The sequence below is a fragment of the Antedon bifida genome, chromosome 4 (genome assembly GCF_963402885.1).
Source record: "Antedon bifida chromosome 4, ecAntBifi1.1, whole genome shotgun sequence".
Lineage (NCBI taxonomy): Eukaryota > Metazoa > Echinodermata > Crinoidea > Comatulida > Antedonidae > Antedon > Antedon bifida.
This window is the reverse complement of record NC_136229.1, coordinates 8,292,232-8,316,351: the sequence shown is the minus strand read 5'-3', so window position 1 is coordinate 8,316,351 and position 24,120 is coordinate 8,292,232. Positions and strand designations below refer to the sequence as shown.

General features: G+C 33.3%; 2 protein-coding genes across 4 annotated transcripts; both read right to left on the bottom strand.

Moving 5' to 3' along the window:
• On the bottom strand, positions 1-19,535 carry LOC144839672 (DNA-directed RNA polymerase I subunit RPA2-like). The gene is made up of 27 exons (XM_078695126.1): positions 19,488-19,535; positions 18,111-18,220; positions 17,103-17,240; positions 16,271-16,345; positions 15,600-15,719; positions 13,873-14,013; positions 13,254-13,352; positions 12,643-12,738; positions 12,130-12,206; positions 11,363-11,563; positions 10,732-10,849; positions 10,181-10,268; positions 9,970-10,076; positions 9,671-9,806; positions 9,155-9,228; positions 8,545-8,751; positions 7,856-8,053; positions 7,505-7,612; positions 6,779-6,955; positions 5,057-5,198; positions 4,855-4,951; positions 4,369-4,510; positions 4,068-4,224; positions 3,417-3,542; positions 3,123-3,250; positions 1,941-2,105; positions 1-1,141 (listed from the first exon to the last, which is right to left on the bottom strand). The coding sequence occupies exons 2-27, from the start codon at positions 18,201-18,203 to the stop codon at positions 935-937; spliced, it is 3,417 nt and encodes a 1,138-aa protein (XP_078551252.1). The 5' UTR covers positions 18,204-18,220; positions 19,488-19,535; the 3' UTR covers positions 1-934.
• A 1,618-nt stretch (positions 19,536-21,153) lies between these two features.
• LOC144841512 (cytochrome c-like) lies at positions 21,154-23,808 on the bottom strand. Of its 3 annotated transcripts, none has more exons than XM_078697869.1 (3): positions 23,723-23,808; positions 22,480-22,693; positions 21,154-21,859 (listed from the first exon to the last, which is right to left on the bottom strand). In XM_078697869.1, exons 2-3 carry the CDS (start codon positions 22,679-22,681, stop codon positions 21,711-21,713), a joined length of 351 nt encoding a protein of 116 aa, XP_078553995.1. In that variant the 5' UTR covers positions 22,682-22,693; positions 23,723-23,808; the 3' UTR covers positions 21,154-21,710. The 3 variants fall into 3 exon arrangements, with proteins under 3 accessions (XP_078553995.1, XP_078553996.1, XP_078553997.1); XM_078697870.1 differs by having other exon boundaries at positions 23,719-23,762; XM_078697871.1 differs by lacking the exon at positions 23,723-23,808 and adding an exon at positions 23,467-23,571.
• Positions 23,809-24,120: the final 312 nt, after the last annotated feature.

Sequence of the window (24,120 nt, the reverse complement as noted above, 5' to 3'; positions counted from 1 at the left end):
AGGACTATTTTATTACCATTGTTTCCTTTTTATGATAATATAAATATTTAATTAATAAAAATAAATGTAACAACATTGGATTAGTTCCTGGAATACAAACTGTTTTCTTACTTCATTATCATTAATAAATCGTAATTTAATAATAAAATAATTTCAATTAATAACTAGTAATCAGATATTTGTGTAAAATAATAACATTCTATATCTTCTTCCTCAAGTAATACTGATGTTTACATAATAAATGCTGACTTTTTATGTACAACAATCTAAATGTAAAATGTAGAAATACACAACAATGTAAATATATTTCTTTTTAAACTCTTTTATATTCTATATCTGCTTTATCAAGTAAATATGTAATAGTGAAAATAATACATGCTGATAATAATATCAAATCTGACTTTAAATTTAAATATTTATGCATTATACTGTGTGAACCTTTACCTACAATTGTTTCGGGTAGTGTACATGCTAATCCAACTATAACATATTTCATAGTATATAATATATATTTTCATTTATATAATACACCATGAGAAATGTAACATTTTGTACATTGTACTTTTACAACAATCAATAAACAAAGGTTATGATAGAAATGTATTTAGTTTCATTTTCTGTTACATAGTCCAAGGCAATCTAACAACACGAAACTGAACTCGCCTTGCCAAGATAGGAACTTTTAAGAGTCCTTTGATCTTATGTCTGACTGTGACAAATACCAGAAGTACTATACCATGTGTATATTATCCGTGGCACAGTATTGTGTTGGGGAGTGGAACTGATTGTGTTGTAGCCACAGTTAAACCCTCCAGAGCTCAGCATCCTGTTGTTAGATTGCATTGCATAGTGTAAAAACAAAGTCAAGTATTATGTGTACATTCATCTGCAACCTAATATGTTTCGGATATCAATGGTGTTCATTATAAGTCTCTCAAGTCACTGTAAATGTAGTTTTTATGTTCATTGCTCCCAGTTCAGCAACAAGATACTGGAATACATAAGGAACTGAGATAATGTCGATATCTTTGTTTGATTGACAGCTACTACAAACCCATTTTCTATTTGATATTGAGTCTTCTCCTTTCGATCTTTCTAAGCTAACTCCCAACATTGATCCACATTTACCACAAACTCTTGCCTGTAAATTTAAAATATATAGCAATTATAAATTATATATTTTTTAATTGATAGAGATATATACATATATCTTTGGTTTAAAAAACATTATATAAAACTGACTCAAAAGAGGCAAGCCATGATTCAACGATGATGATGATAACAGATTGAAATGTTGAATCATGGCTTGCCTCTCGTTATTTGAAGTAAGTTTTCCCCAGTCAGGGGAAAAATGACTGATAGGTCATTAAATACGATATCAGATAATCTATATTGTTTTGAAAACTCTTGTAACATGACAACTATGCTGATTTTGCCATTTTTCCTGCTATGTTATTTAAACGTAATCAGTGCATCTATCTTGAGTTATCTGTATCTTTAACAATATGGGTCAAAATATTAAATAGCAGGCCTCTGCCGCAGTTCGCCAAGTACTTTACTTCACAATTTGTTGCCATATGTTTTAGCCAAAACAGATTAAATGAGCAGCCAATGTTGTAAACTAGGCTTCACACGCTTAACAAGTTCATTGAATTAGAATAATACCAGGAACTGTTGGATAATATCAATGGTAAAAATATGAAAATGCTAAAATTAATAACTGGTTTAAAATATTATGAATGTAATAAAATATATATTGAAAAAAGCATGCTAAAATGAAATGTTTGAACTGAAGTTTGTTCTTAAAACATGTGAAAGTGAAATATGTGATACCGCCAACAATGTTGAAATATTCAATGAAAACTAAATGATTGCTTGTTTTGACCTCAGATTACTTTCAAGAAAAAAAAAATTAATTTATGGGCAAATTGAAGACTTACAATGCTTTTATCTGAACAACTAAGAAGACGATCTTGAAGTAGAAAAGATGTCCCATGAGCTAATAATGAATCACGTTCCATTTCACCAAATCGAATACCGCCGCCACGTTTACGCCCTTTGACTGGTTGATGTGTGACAGTATCGATAGGTCCAGTTGAACGAACCTTGAAAAGTAGAAACAATGGCATGGTCACGCAATCATAACTAAATGAGTAAAACAAAAACTAGTGAGTTTCTGTTTGTTTTGTACTTTATGACACCTTTTTCCCAAAGTTATTTATAATCGTTTCATGTAGTGTACAGTATACGCCAATCCAACTACTGTATAACATCACGTGGCGTGGTCATTACATGCAATTATAACTAAATGAGTAAAACAACAACTTTCTGTTTTGTACTTTTTGTTTGCAAGTTCAGTTCAACAACCTGGAATGTCTGTTTTGTTTGAAGGTTTTTAGTTAATGTCTTCTACAAAAATGTTATATTTTGTGTTACAATGTCGCCCTCGTAAGCATATGGGGGACACACCAAATCATAAACAAACAAACAATTAAAATGAAATCTCAATACAATTGAGATAGATATAATGTAAGTAAATAAATGTTAAAGATGTATTGTCCCTTTGACTAATTCCAAAAAAAATATTAAAAAAAGATTTCGAAAAAAAGTGGGTTATTTTGAAGTATCATAATAGTTATTAACTTTCACCAAAAATTAGTCAAAAAAAAAATCATTTAACTGAAATACAGACATTTTTTTGTTCAAAAAATAACTGTGACTTCCAGTCAAAGTTTTCGATCAAAACATATCTCATAATGCAACGCGCTTGTTTGGATCATCTGTATGCATAATCATAAAATTTCTTCGCGATCTGTGTGAAAACACCTTCTCAACCGTGACGAGTTGTAAACAATCCTAATTAGCATCATGCATAATGCATACTCGTGGTTTGAAATCTTTGTTTACTTTTGCTCGCAATGATTTTTCAGACGAAATGTAATCAAATTAATTTACCTGTTAATTTTGTAAAGTTGTTGTTTTTGGCTCGAATTTTCGACCTAAAGTGAATAACTTTAATATTACTTTGATATGGCCAATTTAAATTTAGAATATTTTGACCTTCATTTTTTGTGTTTCAAGGGACAATACATCTTTAAAGTAAAATTGTACATATATCATACCTGAAATTTATCTGATACCATATGCCTAAGTCGTTGATAATATACAATGCCTATAAAGATATCAGCTTCAAGTTCTACCCCACTTGCTCCACTGTACATGCGTTCAGTCCCATAGTAATTGTAGCCAGCTTAGGAATACAAAGAAAATGTTGTCAAAATATATTCTTACTTTTGTTTACCAAAAATCTAGCCAGAATTGGCCTAGGCCTAACTTGCCTAATAGGCATAGCATGTACTGTAGTTGAACAATAATGAGGGCATCATGAGATACAGAATACATGTAAACCATACTACCTGCTGTGAGCATCCTGCCAAAATAATCAATGGCAGGGGTGTCCTCTGAGAAGGTGAAGGGGGTGGCATCATGGCACATGCCATGGAGACATCCAGACTTGCCTGCCATACTCTCAATCATCATACCTAGAATAGAAAAATTGATTTATTTGGTATGAAAGAAAATTCTTATGTAATCTACATTTTTATTTCCAGAAATAGATGAAAGTAAAGGGATAAAACTAGTAAGATAAAATACAGATTTCCTTCATTTTGGCAGAATTTGAATTGCTTTGTAGGTAATGATGAGCACTCAATATGATTCAATTGCATAATTACCAATCATGTGTTTATTTAAACACTGACATTTGAATACATATTTACACATTTACTGTCAAGAACGAGTATACTTGTTTGGAGTACACTTGATTTTTCTATTATAACACATTTACTGCTAAATGTTAGGCTCTTGAACTCTGAACCATGTGCACACAGTAACTGTGAGAAATATCATAAATATTTATATATATTCATATAGTAACCTCTACTGTTTAAGGGTAGTAGTAGTACCATTATATATGCCATATAAATAAAAATGTTGCACCCTCTATTTCCTTACACAAATCATCAGAGAAAGCCCATTTTCAAATCCTATAAACTAGCACTTATTACCTATTGTCATACGGGATGGAAATCCATGCGGATTGAAGATAATATCCGGCGTCATCCCACTCTCTGTAAAAGGCATATTTTCTTGAGGCCATTTCTGGCTACAAACTCCTTTCTGTCCATGTCGACTTGAAAACTTATCACCTATAATTGGGTTTCTCTGAAAAAAATTATTTTCCACATAGATCTTTTAAAAAAAATGAAATGAAAAAAAGTAATCTTTACGTTGGTTTCATATTAATGGAAATATGATATTAGTTGATATGACCTTTGACCCATCTTTATGACCCCTGACACAACTTACCTCTATTCTTAATGTAAGGAATGCCCTTTGACATTCTAAGTTTCCTAAATCGTTTCCTGACTTTTTGACCTTCTCCACCATGACTGTTTCCAACCCTTTGTATCGCTCAACACGATACATTCCAGTTTCAAGGTCTCGATAACTGTATGTAGAAATTTGTTGATGAAAAAACAATATTATACAAACAATGAATGATGAGTAGAATTTGTTCATGAGTTGAAAGATGAATTAGTCTATTCAATACATAGGCTCATAGAAAAAAGGTAGTCAAAATTTGGCCATTTCACACTACATGTTGATTTTCGAACTGTCACAGCTTCAAGTTTCACACAATTTTTACACAAATATAACCTGTGACCATGCAATTTATGACTTGATGGTGGATCAAAATAATACATTACATACAAAATCAATCAACCAAATTCGAAGGATAAATGAATAAAGTACCCCAAACTCATCAGTTTAACTAGGGTGTATTTTCCTTACCTATACAATGGCTCTCCAGATTCTATTACTGCTCCCACTGCTGGTAAGCCGTCTGGGTCAAGCTTACCAGACACACGATTATCCGTTTCATCAGTGCCTAGAAAGGCAGAAAAAAAGTTAATTTCTCTGCTAGAAAAAGAACGTAAACCATAACCAATAATAATAACAAAATAAACCTAAATGTACATGCTTGTTTTCTTACCAAATATAAGAGATATTCTATTGCTATTGTCTTGGCTCTTCTTTTTCAGATTTATTTCTTCTGTTTTATAAACCGTAGCATGTGCGAAACCACGTTCAAATGATCCTTTATTCAAGATCATAGCGTCTTCCATGTCATAACCCTGGAATGTAGAATTGACAAAGTAATCAAGATGTTATTGAATGAATTTTCTAATTTTTGTTTTTGTCCAATGAAGAAATGAAGGTAAGTCAAAAATAGCCTACTACAATAACTTTTAGTTTTACTGTAATATTGACTTTAGTTTGTTTCAATGTCAATGTCAATTCAATTCACATTTATTCAGCAATATAAATATTTACATTACAGGGATTTTACAGAGACAAGTAATTGTCTGTAGTCGAAAAACCCTTTAGAATAAAAACCAAATATTATCACAAAGAAAAAAAAACATGAAAAAGGGTTTTAAAGGTACAAGGTGAAAAAAAAAATAAATAAGCAAAAACATAAATAAACATATATAAAACGAACCAATGTATTGAAGTACTGTACTGCATTAGAATACTGTTTATATGCTGATAACAGTAACTGGAGATGATGTAATGGTTAAATTTTGTATCACACAAATGCAGAGGTCTCAACTTGGATAATTGATATATTGGCAGAAACTTGATTACACCATTTTTTTGTATATAACAAAATTGAAATTGAATTCTGTTTGTTCTTCAATTGTGAATTATTGTGTTTACTTCTACAATTGACATTCAGGAAATAAACTGCTACAATAAATAAACTGAATTTAATAATATATTTTTGGTTTTTATTGAAGATGCAGAGCTGATGTGCTGGTTACTTCCTTAAAGTGTGGTTACCAACGTATCATCAATTGCAGTAACAAGGAAATTGATAATGAATTTGAAAACCATATAACAAGGAACCTTTTAAAATACTTGGAATTTTTGCTTAATACCTAGCATTACTATTATACTAGTTACAATCTAATAATATCTAGAGTTTTATGCAAAAACAATTCATGAATGAGAGAAAAATGTATAAAAAAATGTTCTTGTACAGTTTTGCTATATTATATTCACATTACCATAGGACAGTTAAATATTCTGTGAGAACGTTTGGGGTTTTTTTTTTTTTTGTACCATATTTATTGAGGGTGATCCATCCAGCAATTGCTGATCATTAGGGACCCTCAGAGGTTCACAAGATAAACATATACACAAGATGATCTACATAAACAAAGTCTTATTACAAGTCTTTGGGAGTAATTTTGTCCTTAGAAAAAATCCTGACATGTGACGGGACTTGAACCCAGGACCCTTGGTGGTAGCCAAGCATCATAACCACCAAGCCACAACTCCACTCCAACATTATTCCACCACTAACATGTACACCCATTTATGAATCACACTATAATGTATTTTGTAATTTTTAAAAATTTCTTTCTTAATGCAATACTTTTTATATTTTGTTTATTTACTGTTAATTTGTTGAAAAAAGATTATTTGTGTTATTAATCAAATATATAGGAAGCAGTTACGTTTCATTCAACACTGGCGACATTATTATTGAGTATAGTTTTTCCACTGAGTATAAGCTTGTGTTAGAGGGCGCAATCATGAAATAAAGCAAATTACAAACCAATAATATTGGATAGAGGGGGCACTATATATAAAAAATGTTAAATAATTATATAACATAATAATACAGTGATTAACAAAGGTGACTTACAGTGTATGATATAACTGCAACGATGGCATTTGTTCCAAGAGGGTATTTATCAAACTCATAGTCTAAATAGACAGCTGGACGTACAAGGGGGCTTTGAGGTGTCTGTAACTTGTACATCTTGTGGTCACTCCTATAAGGGATTAAGTAAGATGGAAATCCCATTGTTTGTTTACCCATCTGAAAATAGAGTAAAGCATTAAAAAATCATATATATGGCCATCTGAACATAACAATAAATGTTTTTAACACTACCTGTACTGTATGTGTTGTTTTTTTTTCGTTTCAACACTTTTATTTTTTCCCTTTCCATAAACAAAAACAACCTCCTATGTTTAGGGATTACAACCCAGTTTTTATTGTTATTTTCATTCCTGTGATATATATATATATATTGTTTGCTTTTGTCCGTTTGTTTTGGCGTCCCTGACACAAGCATTTGCTTTCTTGGTGATGCCACCATTATTTGGAAATAATTATTTTTATTGATTGATAAAAAAAGTAAAGATTAACCAATACTGTATGTGTTGATAATGTAATATATTACAGGGCCATAAATACCTACCAGCTCTTGCATCCCTCAAGTGGACTCACAGGTTTTAATTTCCAAATAGCGCCCAGGCATTTAAACAAAAATATATTAGGATAACAGCAGAAACAATTGACAAGCAGGTATGTAAGGGAGTGTGAAAATTTTATTTATATAAACACTGATAATATGAACTATACCTGACATTGGTACATGTTCCTTGGACTCTGGTTGAAATCAGAAAATGGAGTTAAACTTGCTACAGCACTTAAAATGCTAGTTGCACTTTCTTCCATGTGAGTGGTTATCTACAAAAATATTATATATTTAAAACGATTAAACTTTAAAAATGTCAATATAAACACAGAAAGCAGGCTTGTTAGTTGCATCCTCTTTCATGTAAATTATTACAAATATAATACACGGCCTAGTATCATGGGTTGACCCAGTGTAGATCCAAATTTAGGCCACTCACACACACTCACTTAGACGTACCTTAATTCATTTTAGATCTTACATTTTGAAGTATCTTTCATAACATCAATACTTACACCTGGATGTGCTTCGCTGGGCGTGACAGCAATATCCATATACACTTGTTCAAAAGTTCCAATCAGTTCTTGTTTACCCCCAGCTAAATTAACAACAGGCCTCATCATCCGAGCAGGGGTAGTGAAGAGAAACAGACCAGGGTACTGGGATGCTTTGGATGTTTTCAACACAAGCGCAATTTCCATTGAAGAAGGGACCTAAAAACAGAGTATGAAATCAAATATTTCTGAATATCACTGGTTGGTTTAGAGTTTTTCTTTTTTTGCTTTGTTTCCAAAATCCAATCACTTCCTGTGAAAACCTCACAACTGATCCCTGTACCTGGATAAATTGTCTGCACAATGGGAAAACTTATTTAAACATGACGTAAAACTTTTGCAAAACAAGAAGAGAAAAAAAACATAGGAATGCTCCAACAGCTACCGACGCCTCATAGTGAGACATATGTTAGAAACAATCATTGATTTCCTCAATGATGATGATGAATTTTTAATACAGTATAACCCCTCCTTTGGGACACCCTTATTTAGGAAACACTTCTATTAAGGGACACCTTTCTGTGAAATGAACAAGGGAAAATATATGTATTAAAACTACAGCCAAACTCTATTCAGGACACACCTATTTAATGGGATACAATTGTGGGTACCGAAGGTGTCCCTTTATTAGGCGTATAAATGAGTCTTACATTTTTCAAACCATTGACTTTCATCATTCTTAATTTGTTCGCAATATTTTGAGCATCCTCCTCATAGATGATTCCAAGAACTCGTCCATCAAGCACCACAATAAGACAATTGCTAGTCTCCACCCCTGACAGGCTATCGTAAGGAATCATTCCCAAACTGCACAGTAAGCGAGGTAGAGAAGCTGTTATTGGTTGTTCATTCACAACCTAACGGATAATGTGATTGTCATTGGTTAATGCTTATAAAATCGGTTAGTGACTCAAAACAATTATTCAAAAAAACTCCAAGTTCAAAATCAATCTTTTAGAAATCAAAAATTATACCTAAACCCATTTCAAAGGACCTATGTTGCAAAATCAATCTTTTTAACAATTTACTATATTTTTTAATTGGGTTCATTCACACTGATAATAGGAAGCTTTCGATTTACGCCATGTTAACTCATTGTGCGCTTGCAGAGAGATATTGGAATGCATGTTCTCGCTCCCCACCTTGTAGGTTTCTAGGTCCAAGTGACTTCCATCAGGCCATATCAACTGATAAAATAAATGAGAACACATTTCTCTGATGGTGAGTTTCAAAAAGCAGGATGTTCTCTGTAATACTTACAACACAGTTTGCTGCCAAATGGTTCATCAGGCCACATGGCGCTCCATCAGGAGTGTGAACAGGACACAAGAACCCTTTAAAGCAATTTTTGCAGAAGAATCATGGTAAATGTTATGATAATGCATGCTGTTATCATTACTTTAGTCATACAGTATTTGCAATGTGTTGAAATAGGGAAGGTCTTTTGCTGCTAACTCTATGTGTGTATAGTTTGAACACAACAAATAAGCTATCAGCCTCTATTTTTCTGTGCCAAGTGGTCCAAATAAAGTACAGGCCAGGAATTATTATAGAGTTTCTTAAATTACCCAATGGTGAAACAAACAAATGAAAATAAATACTTGGTTAAAAAAAGCAGTACATGCTATTGTATTTTTGTACTGTACATGTGTTGTGTTATCGAGGGCACCAATGATCAGCTTTGTTGGATAGGCTACCCTCTAAAACATGATTCAATAGAATAAAAGTGATTTTTACGATGGAAAAAATACTTATAATTTTTCAATGTAATCTTACCCCAGGCCTCAGGAAGTAATTTCCTCACACTTGTAGTCCTCATTTCTGAGAAAAATGCTCCTCGATGAATGCACCGAAAATGTGAGATATACCTCATAAAGTTAAGCTTGTCCGCCACAACTGTTAAACCAGCAGCCTACAGACAAACATAAGCAATCAGTGAGATTAAATTCACAAGTTCTGTCTACACTATCAAACTAGTTTGACAAAAAAAATGTGATGTTCCCATGCAAATATGGTAGTGATATGCTTAAATATGGTAGTGATATGACATCATTTCCATAATTATAAACTCGTACCTGCATTAGTCCAAGTCCTGTCTTAGAGTTAAGATTGCCAGTGGCGATTAGAAACTCCATAGGTCGTGAGAGGTCACTCACATGACACATAGCATCGGACATTGTCTCTAAAATATCAAAAGAGAAAGAATAATACAATAAGTAATTGATGATCAAGTAGAATGGAGATATTAATGTTAGGTACTGTAGGTTTCATTAAACCAAAACTTACTCAGTTCAACCTTAAATGTCTGGCCTTTACTTTTTGCCGCTTTCTCCAAATTCATCCTAACAGCTACCAACCAATTCTCCATTTTTTCCTAATAGAAAAATAATTAATAACAAATTCCAAATTATGTTCTTTTTAAAATATTCTTACAATTATGTTACAAAAAAACTTTCCCCCACAACTGACTAAATGAATAATAATATATATAAACTGATTATATAATGAAAATATTTTTGTCTTTAACTTTCTGTACATTTTACTTTCTGTAAATTTTATCTTCATTAAAAAAACAGTAAGCGATAGTATTTGTACATTTTTTAATTTTAAACCAACTTAAAGCCCACATGAATATTCCCGAGTTCTTATTGATTGTGCATTTATTCACGTACAAGTCACAAAAAGTAGATTAAACTATCAATAGGCATCAACTCTTTTTCGATTCACCTAGTAGAAAAAAGGCTGTGATAAGGTGGCATCCATGATAGTACAGACTACATTTGGTAGATAAAACAGTTACTGACAGCTTTATGGTTGAACCTGGAATTTACAATTACCTTGAGTACCATGAGGTAGAGATGACCTGCAAGAAGTACTTCCTGGTTCATAGTGCTATCTGTACTTTCCTGACAACATTCACCTTTTGCAAAAGCGTAGAGCTTCCTTGCCATGAATCTGCAAAAGAAAAGAAAAAAGGAAAATATTTAATTTGGCAACAGGAGAGAAGAGAAGACAGAAGTAGGCCAATTGCTGAATGTCAGTAGGAATAGCTAATTATCGGTACTGTATATTCTATAATTTAGTAAATTTGGTGATCAAGTAAAACATGACTTTAACATGTGATGCCTGTATTATAGACCATAAAGTCTAACTATAACCTTAACATATCACAGGCACAACATGTGATGCATATGTGACATTGTATTAAAAATTTCGACAATGATACTGGATATAATTTGTCATTTGTGGCAATACAATATAGGAAATTGGGTGAAAGTTGGTCTGGGATGACGATAGTTCAACAAACCAAATGCATGTTCTTCCAGGCAGCGATAATATATTCATCGGAATCTGAATGATTTATTAAGAATGAATACAAAATATTAGGGCATATAATAAATATTAAAATATATTATGATTATAGAAAATAAATAATAAAAAAAACTAGTCCAATACAGTAACACTTACATGAGTGCGTTAAACTTATCTTGGTCAGTTGGCGCATGTACGCATATACAGTGATGTAGTAGAAATGTTGTCACCTCCGTGTCTGTATACCACTCAGGTATGTTTAACTTGAAGCGGAACCTCTCGCCAATGTACTTCAATATGGCTGATCTTGTTGTTAGTGACTGGTCCTGTGCTTGTCTTAACATACTGTTCACACATCTACAAATTTCAAAATATAATGTAATAAATAACATAAAGCGCATATACGAAAAATAGAAAAAGTGAGTAAAGCTATTTTAGTAATGTTTTCTATGGCAACAGAACATTTATTTTTTCATCTGCCCGTCTTTGTAATGATCTGCCACAAGTTATTAAAGAAAACAATATTTTTTTTAAAGTATTAAGCAACATCTTTTTTCTTCTTATTTTGGTAGAATGGGATAGACAGATGCCTTTTTCACTCAAGCTCCTGTGAATACTGTTCCGGCAAGCTCTCATATAGGAGCTTTAAAGTGCTGGAGAACGGAGTGGTGTAAATGTTCCTCTGCTTCTTCATTTTTGGTTATCTTAGGATATTTTATAGATCATTTTTGTGTGTAAAGAGCTTAGAAACATTCTATCAGGCACTGCTTAAGACTACCAATATTATTATTAATAAACAAATATTTAACTAGTTTCTGGAGGTCTCAAAAACCTTACAATAGACCTCTAGAGAGACTTCTTCTTGAAACAGACTAATCTAAATGAATTTGCTGAGGATGTCTCATACACAACTTGATACATACCCAATAAGAAATGTGTTCTTTTTTTGCCCCATCAGTATTTGGTTAAAAATGTTTTGATCAGTTGTATTCACCAATGCCTACAAAAACAAGAAATAAACAATAAAACCGATCAAGAAGGTGCCAGTGGCAGATCCAGGATTTGGGGCTGTGAAGTGCCAATGGTGACAAAAAACTTGTACCCATTTCACATCTGGATAAATTGTTACAACTTGCAATCAGATTTGATCTCTTTATTTATTAAAAGTTGTCATACACGCATACGTGAACCGTGAAAAATCTCGGGAGAAAGCATGGTTGCTCACTAATTGATTACTATGATTGGTTATTTTAATACCTGAGCTCACAGTAACTCGGCTGTCGCCTCGTTGATATATAACCTTTCATCATTCACCTCATGCCATTATTTGTACCATTACACTCATAAACATTCATTATTTGTATACTACTCTACAGCATCTTCTTATATGCCTACTTAAATTCTAAAAAGCCTTCAATCTTTACATATAGTTTTACCTTGAGAATCAGTAGTAGCGGCACAAAAAACTGCTCTTTGCGATATATAAAACTCAACACAGCATTTCCATTACTCAAATAATGAAGTATCAAATTCTAAGATGAAGAAGGAATAAAATCATTAAATATAATAATTAATATACAACAATGAAACTAATAAAGCAAAGTAAAGCTTAACAGTTTCCATCCATCTAAAATTGTGCATCTTTTCCCTGAGAATTAAGGCTTTTTTGCAATCTATGGAGCATTTGATATACCATTTACTTGAATAAATGCCCTGCTTTGAATAAAAGCCTCCCTCGAATAAAAATGCCCTGCCACATGCATATATACACAATATTGCATTATTTGTAGTAGAATTGACATGATCTACAATGCTACAATTTACCAAACAAATTTACACAGGCGAGCGGTAAAACCATAATCTAAAAACCGTGTGCTTGTCCCACATATAATCCGTATCTATCCTGAGCAAGTTTCCCCCTGTCCACTCCAGTGTTTTGTATTAAAATGGTCATAATAACATAGATTCTATATTTTTGTTTTCTGTTTACCACTCAAATCATTACCGCTCGTCTGTGTAAATTGCCCTTTAGATTAGAAAAACTTACTGTTGTTGTTTGATCACTTCTTACACTGCGCATGACAACACCAAATTCTGTGAAGCCTTTTCCTCTCATTTTCCATTGTGGTCGTTTAATTGTCATTGGCTACAAATTACAAACAAGTGAGTAAATAGATTAATAATAATCAGAAGACCATATGAACATCCACTATATATTTAACCATAACAAATATATATCATTCATCATTATTTTAGGTAATTCAGATTAGACCCTGTAATAGACCCACTGCAGCCAGCACTGAAGTTCCAACTATACTTAGCACACCAAGAGATGATTTCTACTCCTTCCAAATAGTGTAATGTGTATTGTATGTACAAGGGACCAACAGATTCACATCACATCTGAAGGATGAGGCAATGACAATATATTCCAAGAAAGACTTGAACCCATGCTTCTTATATGCTAGTTCGATACCATTACTCATATTGCTTTCGGAAAACAGTACCCTCCTTTATTTATTATAATTGGTTTGTATTTAGCATGTAGTTGAAAGGTGTAACTTCCGACTCCAGTGCCATGAGCAATGATCAATTCATTGGAATTTGGCGCCATAAAAGAACTTGTATATTATTATTTATGTCCTGTGGCCTGACAAAATATTTACCATATTTCTTCTTGTCATAATCAGCATTCTCATGACCTTCTCAATGCCGTTTACTATGTAGTATCCACCCATCTCATCCTCCTCTTCTTTCCTCTTAATCAGTTGGGCTGGGCTTAGACCATGTAGATTACATGCCTTGCTCTGGTAATATTGAGACATAAGAAATGCATAAATAATTAAGTGTCAAAATATACTGTATTACTGATCTGGTATTTATGGACACTTTAAAAAAAATATCAGCAGATCTAATACATTATCAAATCATGGAATTATATTTTAGTTAAAACAAAGTTAAGCCAATTTTTTTATAAGCAATTTTAACTAATCTAATCCCAGGTTTCCAGATGTAGCCAGAGCTTCGGAGGTGAGGTATTGTATTCTCATTGTAATACCTTATTCTCATTGTCATACATTATTCTCATTGTAATACCTTATTCTCACTGTAATACCTTATTCTCATTATTATCCCTTATTCTCATTGTCATACCTTATTCTCATTGTCATACCTTATTCTCATTGTAATACCTTATTCTCATTGTAATACCTTATTCTCATTGTAATACCTTATTCTCATTGTAATACCTTATTCTCATTGTCATACCTTATTCTCATTGTAATACCTTATTCTCATTGTAATACCTTATTCTCATTGTAATACCTTATTCTCATTGTAATACCTTATTCTCATTGTAATACCTTATTCTCATTGTAATACCTTATTCTCATTGTCATACCTTATTCTCATTGTCATACCTTATTCTCATTGTAATACCTTATTCTCATTGTCATACCTTATTCTCATTGTCATACCTTATTCTCATTGTCATACCTTATTCTCACTGTCATACTTTATTCTCATTGTCATACCTTATTCTCACTGTCATACCTTATTCTCACTGTAATACCTTATTCTCATTGTAATATCTTATTCTCATTGTAATACCCTATTCTCATTGTAATACCCTATTCTCATTGTAATACCTTATTCTCATTGTAATACCTTATTCTCATTGTAATACCTTATTCTCATTGTCATACCTTATTCTCATTGTCATACCTTATTCTCACTGTCATACCTTATTCTCACTGTAATACCTTATTCTCATTGTAATACCCTATTCTCATTTAATACCTTATTCTCATTGTAATACCTTATTCTCATTGTAATACCTTATTCTTATTGTAATACCTTATTCTCATTGTCATTCCTTCTCATTGTAATACCTTATTCTCATTGTCATACCTTGTTCTCATTGTCATACCTTATTCTCATTGTAATACCTTGTTCTCATTGTCATACCTTATTCTCATTGTCATACCTTATTCTCACTGTAATACCTTATTCTCATTGTCAAACCTTATTCTCATTGTCATACCTTATTCTCATTGTCATACCTTATTCTCATTGTCATACCTTATTCTCATTGTAATACCTTGTTCTCATTGTCATACCTTATTCTCATTGTAATACCTTGTTCTCACTGTCATACCTTATTCTCACTGTCATACTTTATTCTCATTGTCATACCTTATTCTCATTGTCATACCTTATTCTCACTGTCATACCTTATTCTCACTGTAATACCTTATTCTCATTGTAATATCTTATTCTCATTGTAATACCTTATTCTCATTATAATACCTTATTCTCATTGTAATACCTTATTATCATTGTAATACCTTATTGTTATTGTTAATATTTTTATGAATATGAATTTAGTACTTACTTTAACCATGATAGGAATTTCTCCCAGGTGCTGGTTGGTTGCTCCCTGCATTCCATCGCTGCAACTCCACTGGACTACACCTTGTATCTTTCCACAGTATGTTGTACCTCTTTGGCGGCACTGCAATTATAAAATATTCAAATGTATGAATATAATTGATATTAAAGTACCATGGTGTATATACAAAAGACAAAGAAACAAATGTTAAATGAACCTAATATAGTCCTGATAATGAACGTCTTCGCTAAGGATAAGCAACAACAGGGCTAAGGGTAAGTAACGACAGGGCTAAGGATAAGGAATGACAGGGCTAAGGATAAGCAACGACAGGGCAAAGGATAAGCAACGACAGGGCTAAGGATAAGCAATGACAGGGCTAAGGATAAGCAACGACAGGGCTAAGGATAAGCAATGACAGGGCTAAGGATAAGCAATGACAGGGCTAAGGATAAGCAACGACAGGGCTAAGGATAAGCAATGATAGGGCTAAGGATAAGCAACGACAGGGCTAAGGATAAGCAACGACAGGTCTAAGGATAAGCAACGACAGGGCTAATGAGAAGCAATGATAGGGCTAAGGATAAGGAACGACAGGGCTAGTGATAAGCAATGATAGGCCTAAGGGTAAGCAATGACAGGGCTAAGGATAAGGTAAAGATGGCACAACTTACTTCAGCTGGAAACACCTTCAGCGTTGAAGCAAACTTGTTGTCTTTAGCAACTGTTGGATTTCCTATTGATGCGCTCTAACGGGTGAAAAATAATAACTGTAATTTATTTAAATCATTGTACTGCCTTTAACTAATAACTTTGCAAATGCAATCTTTAAACGATCTGGTTAAGACTCTCACCTAAGTTTGTGGATAAACAATATTATAATTATATTATGGATATTAACAATAAATACATTCTCAAATAGTTTGTAAAGTTCATTTTTTTGCGACCGTAAATGTTTGTGATTTTACAATATTCAAACTATTTTGCAACCTTTTATTTTCACACTATATAGGTGTGACAGGATTACTATAAGCGGTCTATAGGCGGTCTTAGCCGGCTACAATACGTGACAAGTAGCCTTTATTATAGACCATTGCTATACCGCAGCCTAAACTGTAAGCAGTCTTTAAAATTAAAGCCAGTCGTAAACCTCTCTTTTTGTTGCTTGCTATTGATCGTGAAAGACAACTGAACGAGTTTTAAGAATTAAATCAAATAATAACGATCTTATTCTTATATAGGCCTAGAATAGATTGTCTCGCAAAGAAATGTACATACTGTTATGATTGTGAATTTAGCAAGTGTAATGAACATTACCTTATTTGGTATTCTACGCGGAAAGTACACCCTCAATTTGTTACTGTATGCAACCTTAGCTAAGATGGTCTAACAGGGGTAGCTTTAGTAAGACTGTCTATCCGATAAAGCCGGATTTAATGAGGGAGTTAAGACCATCAGTTAAAACTGTTTTAAAGCAATCCTCTGACTAGTATAGTAAACTATTACCCGAAAAGAAAGGGTCACTTGAGCTCCTGATGGCAGAGAAAACTGCACAGGCTGCATATTCTGTACTGCAAGCATTAGGCCTTCCTCCAACATGTAGTTAAAAGATTGAATATGAGGTTCTGTCAGCTTCTGCAATACCTAAAACAAACGAAACATCAACATGATTTACAGTTATACGGTATCAAAACATAAATCATTGTCGTGGCAACAAGGCATTCTGAAATCATGAGATTAGAATAAGGCCGCTGGAAATACATTACATGGTTCTCGTCACCGTCAGCTCGCGATTTTAGGCCTCGCACCAAAAAAGTTCATCTTTCATCTTTGTGTATTTGTTAAGAAAAAACAGGGGTAAATATGGGAAAAGTACAAATTTTTTTATATTTTCTTTCATGAAAATCCGACTGACCTCCCGTCGAACGCTCAAACCATTGTGTGATCGCACGATTTCGCAACATAAAGTGTGTATATGAATCGTCGCGGACCGACATCAACCCGTATTTTGAGCCTATTATTGTCTGGGCGCACGCGCGGTGAGCGTGTGTTTGTCGTATCCACACGCGATATCCATACCTTAGTATCATCAGAACGAGGTCTACCGCGTTTTTTTTGGTCTGCTGCTCTCGCACGATCGATCGTCGTGCCTAGCTACCTCTCTGCCTACAGCATTATTGCATTCAAGGTTTATTTCACTTAATTAAAATACTGTGATGAAAGATGAACGTTGACAATAATCCTGACAAAAGTGCTGACGAGAACCATGTAATGTATTTCCAGCGGCCTAAGCTAGACCTGCTCCCGAGACCTAGATAGGACTGTTAACTGCAATGTGAGATGGATTATGTGAGAGTAAAAGAAGTTATCCTCCGTCTAATGCTTCACATGTATCAATGTCTTTGCCGCAATTTTCCACACTAAAATGTCTTGCCAAAGGAAAAGGGGGTGGGGAGCAGCTTATTGAAATATTGGATTAAACTGCAAGGTGCATGATTTCTTTTTATTTCTTACTTTATTCTGATGAGCACTAGATTTTCCATAGTTAAGAACAGTAAGATGACGATTGTTACCAATACGAGATTTTGGCGGTTCTGTCTCCGCCATATTTTCAAATAATAGTTCTGAAAAAATTTTAAAAATCAAATAAGACAATTAATATCATTTCATAAAATGAAAAATAAAACACCTCAGGCCTACATACCATTAACCAATGTGGATAGATATTATCTTTGATTCTAATAAACGCTAGTAGGAATTCGTGATGGTCTAGGCCTAACTATCACAGTATTCCTTAAATTCCAGTGGCCGTATTCACCAATCTCACTTAGGCTAAGGGAAATACTTACCCTTAAAATTTAAGAATTCCCTTAACAAAGGGAAACACTTAAGGGGTATTCACAAATGAGTTAAGGGATTCACTTACCTAAGGAAAACACTTAATTTAAGGGTAAAACTTAAGGGTAAAAATAATCATAAATATTCATGAGTTGTCCCATTGTCCAATCACAGAGGATTTAATTCCCCTATGGTCCAATCACTTTCCTCTCTAAAACTAATTTGCATATTTAAAAAATGAGTAAGGGGTTGGGGGGACGGGGAGGATGAAGAGAAAAGTGTATGGACGATGATCAATAAAAAGAAAATGGCAGTCAAAACAAAAACAAGTAAATGAATATTAAACCTAGACTAATTTGTATGAGGATCAAGAAAAATAGGTCTAGCCTAGATGTTACTAACAAACCAACATTCTGTGTAGGCCTATGCATCCTAGGCTGGTTACTGGGCAGACCAACAGGGGGCCTAGCATCTCTACCTAGCCTACTAGAATGGGGCTAATTTCTATTACAACGAAATGGGAAGCCATCTTCCACGAAAATAATGGCAGTCAAAACAAAACAAATAAATGAATATATAGGCATAGACTAATTTGTATGGTGGGGATCAGCAAAAAAAGGTCTAGGCCTAGGCCTAGATGCTACTCAAACCGAATCGTCAGCACAACCAAGGTACTGAATAGTTAAAAGAAAGGATGTCCCTTAAAAGTTAAGGGGAAAATAGACCAAGTTAAGGGTTTCCCTTAACCTTAAACCCTTTGTGAATACCACTTAAGTGAAACCCTTAATATTTTCTTGATTTAAGGGAAATTCTTAGGATTTAAGGGAAATATCTCACTTAAGTGTGATTGGTGAATACGGTCACAGGTATGCTTTGCTCCGACAGGCAGAGCATGAAATTGAATGACTGTGATAACCTAGAGGCCTAGACTATATAGTTGTACCAGCAGCTGTTTTAACAATATAAACATCCCTACGACAAAAATTAAACAGTATGGTTGTTATAAGTATTATATATAACGGTATTTTAACAAATAAACGTTATTTACTGCACCTTTTTACTGTTAATTTCTTCGAATTTAACAAACATGTGCGTTCCGTGCGGTCAGCAGTTTGTTTGATTAGTTTCCGAGTACAGACGTCACGTGGTGACCTATATTTTTAATACAGTATTCGACATGACCATGTTATGTATACCATGGAGCCCATTAGAGATATATACTGGGCAAAATATGATACCTACATAATAATATGATACTGAATATTTAAAAAACTTCAACAAACAAAGGCTTCCATTATTTTTTCTCCCATTACTTGACCCATGTTGGCATCTTGTGTGTAATCAACATAAACTCCTTGCCATTTGATTGTATTACTTTCTCAAATTTCAACTAATTATGATCTATTGCATGCCCAGTAAATTAAATTGTGTAATGCTGTAGACCGGACTAGTGCATGATATGAAACCCATGTGTAGAATACACCAAAGCCATAGCCTGTAACTGCTCTCCTCTGCGACCAAAATCCGTATGTTTATGTGTTACAAATATTGGCTTGAATGTTACAAAGAATTTCATTACTTGAAAGCCTGAGAGGCTTGCTGTTTCTATCAAGATAGCTGTAGGCCTACCAAAGAAAATATTTTTTAGCTATACCCAATCCCAGTGTATAAGCATGGTATAATATTGTTTCAACTGCATTTTTACCCGGTACCTGTCAATATTTCAACACATGAAAATATTTGTTTCATTCACTAACTCAAACATTCCTTATAAAATATAATAACATATATAAGTGATTTTTTTTCCAATTAAAACAAGTTTAAATAGCAAACAAGAATGGATCCTTTGTGTGCACACTCGCGACATTGTATGGGCACACTGCCGAATCTTCACATGACACACTACAATGAATGAATTAACATCCTGTATGGGTACATACATACAATAGATACATTGTATCATTTTTCCAAGTAGAATAAGGGTGTGTAGAAAGCGACGACCTCGAATTGGACGACTCCAACGACCCGGGCGACCTCGAATTGGACGACCTAGAATTGGACGACCCATAACACGAAACCGACGACCCTTATAGCCTAGCCTAGCCTAGGCCCAAGTGTGGTATAACATCCCGAAGCCGAACATAGCCAAAGATCTTTAAACCATACCTTATATAATACTCGCAAGCAAACAATTGATTGAAAAAATACAGAAATATCGCCATTTGATACTGAATGTGTCGATACGAACAAACGAACAGATATGGAACGCCAAGAGTGCATCATTAAAACTGCATTCGACTCGATTAGCACACGAAATATCATAAACATGGCAAACCAGGTCAAAACGGCCCCTTTTTCAGCGGCGGCGTTGGCGTTCCATATCTGTTCGTTTGTTCGTGTCGACACATTCAGTATCAAATGGCGATATTTCTGTATTTTTTCAATCAATTGCTTGCTTGCGATTATTATATAAGGTATGGTTTAAAGATCTTTGGCTATGTTCGGCTTCGGGATGTTATACCACACTTAGGCCTAGGCTAGGCTAGGCTGTAGGGGTCGTCGGTTTCGTGTTATGGGTCGTCCAATTCTAGGTCGTCCAATTCGAGGTCGCCCGGGTCGTTGGGGTCGTCCAATTCGAGGTCGTCGCTTTCTACACACCCAGTAGAATAATTAAGAATATGTGTTTTCTGCTGTTTTATGTTCACAATTAAAAAATAAATTGGTACACACGAAAAACATATTTATTTAAACTTTAATGAGTCATAACAAGAATCAAATGAGGTGAAATTTGAGGAAGTTACAATTTAGATTTAAATATTCGCCACAATGGTTTACCAGTAAATTCAATCGGTGCAGCACTACCATAAATACATTTGATAACGTAATTCCTTATTACATTATATTCAAACAATAAAATTATCAATATACAATACACAGCACTCATAACACAATCAATGCCAGTCAAAACAATGGTACTAATAAAACCTAATAGTTATATTTTAATCTTATTGCATTTTATTATATCCATATCAAACAAGTTTACCATTTAAACAGCAGCAAAGAAATTAAGATACTGTAGTAGTGAACATGAAGATTTATTATATATGTGATCGCCATGGGGATCGCAGTAAACAAATTATATGAATTGTTACAATTACAATTACACTATTTATTTTTCTATCCATAAGTGTTTCTGTAAAATGATATTCAATTTTAATTACAATTGTCTATGAATTATTGTTTTTCCTTTCATTTCACCGGCAAGAAGTGTGATCATTATTTTTGAGTTTCCTCCTTCAAGAATGCTATGAGATCAGCTCTTTCAGTTTTCTTTTTTAATCCAGCAAACACCATTTTGGTTCCAGGTATATATTTCTTAGGGTTGTATAGGTATTCCCATAATGTTTCTTCACTCCATGTAATACCTAAAAAAAATAGAAAGTAAATTACAATTGAGTTATTATTTATTATGTTAAGAAAGGGCAATACAAAAGGAATAGGTTGAAAAAAGTGTGATATGCCCAAATATGGTAGTGATATACCCAAATACAGTATGGTAGTTATATGACATCATCATGTCCATATATGGGCACATTACACTTTTTTGTCAAACTAGTTTGATAGTGTAGACAGAGCTATAGGAGAGGAATAAGATTGTGTCAATATATTTGTATTGCAATAGAAAAGATGAACTGGGCATCTACAGTGTAGTACAATAACCCATTGGAAGATTAGAGAAAATTTAGTTTATTAAAAGTATGTGAAAGGGGTTGTGCCTACCCACCCACCCAATCTGTTATGAGTTTACACACCTCTAAAGCTCTGTCTACACTATCAAACTTTATGACAAAAAATGATGTGCCCATATATGGACATGATGTCATATCACTACCGTATTAGGGCATATCACTACCGTATTAGGGCATATCACTACCGTATTAGGGCATATCACTACCGTATTAGGCCATATCACTACCCTATTTGGGCACATCACAATTCAAACTTCTTTGTCAACTGGTTTGATAGTTATTGTATTAACAATTACCTTTATTTTTATTGGCATCAGTGTAACTAAATCCAGCTGCTTGCCCCGTCTTCCTTCCATACATTCCCTTCAGGTTAGGCCCTTGCTTGTGTTTACCACTATTATCAATTACATGGCACTGTGTGCACTTTTGTTTGAAAATTGCTGCACCTTTTGTTGGGTCACCTTTTGGGACGCCACCTGCTGGAACTTTTTCAGCCATTTTATTACAATTCTGTCGATGAGATAAAATACAGTATTTAGCATAGAAAAATATTCTTAATTTATAAATTTAAATATATAAACAAGTTAGTTACTGTATTTTTCAATATTTGTAACAGTTAGAATAAACTTGCTGTTATGTTACACTACAAAACTGTACAAAACACAATCCACTTTACTTTAGAATGACTGTACAACAATCACTGAGTGATTCATAAAAGGAGCTTAAATTAGAAACGTACTGTATATATATGGATATGATCAAGGTTATTAAACAGGCAATTAAATTATATAATAAATTAAAAGTTATTAAACTAGGCCTATATGTATTTTTACTAAACATTATTTATGAACTAAATATATTTGAAAACTACAGTTTAACTTAAGTAGGATTAAAGAATGTACCAATAATAACAGTTTTAATTTAATGACAGTATATATAGTATATCCACTACCAAAAAAGCCCAATACACTTTCTATTTATTATTAAGGGAAAATAAAGAGATTTCAACTATTTTTTTTAATATTGAAGGACTGAAAATAAGTCACAGTGGTATTTTCAATCTTGCAAATTAGTGATCATTAATATTCATTAACCTTATTCTTAATTTAATATAATAAATAAGAAACAAAAGTTATTATTTTATATATTATTTTATTTGCTTCATGTTGCCAAACATACAGTACTTTAAAAACTTAAAAAAGAATATTTCAACAAATTAAACAATGATCTGATAGTAGCCTACAAATAAATCATCAATTATGACTTAAACAGTCAGTGTATACCTTGATCAATGGTTAGGCCTAGGCTAACTACACTGGTGGTGGACGACGTGTGTACGTGCCGCGTCAAGCAATCAAGTGGATTATAAATTCTGACGTAACATGCAGCCTGATTACCCTTCAGTTGAACTGCCTACACATTTCTGTCTCAAAAACCGTATAAATCAACCAAATATGTATATTTTAGTACATATTATCAAAATAAACTATATAAAGATTCTAAAGAGAAGAAAAATTAAAAATAATAAAACGTACTTACATGTTTTATGAAGAATTTATTTTAAAATATCGTACAAACGGAAGCTGAACCGGCGAATAGTTCTTACAAATCGCGTGTATAAGAACAGTTATACGCATGCGTTTTCATGACGCAATAACCTTTATATTCCAAATAAGGTTCGATATTAAGTACATTTGATTGGCTACTGAACAAGAGCGCTGTCGTAAGTCTAGTCGTATATTATTAAAACATTTATGTAATCAGATATCATGAATGGAAACAGAACACAATATTATAACAAAGTATTTTACTTTCTTGTATTCCAAACTCAATGATTTTATGCCCAAATAGTCAGACGAGTTGCATCCAAAAGTTTTTATAACCTATACTAGGCCTACGGATTTTTTTTTTCCTGAATAAACTTTTATCGGTTTTCA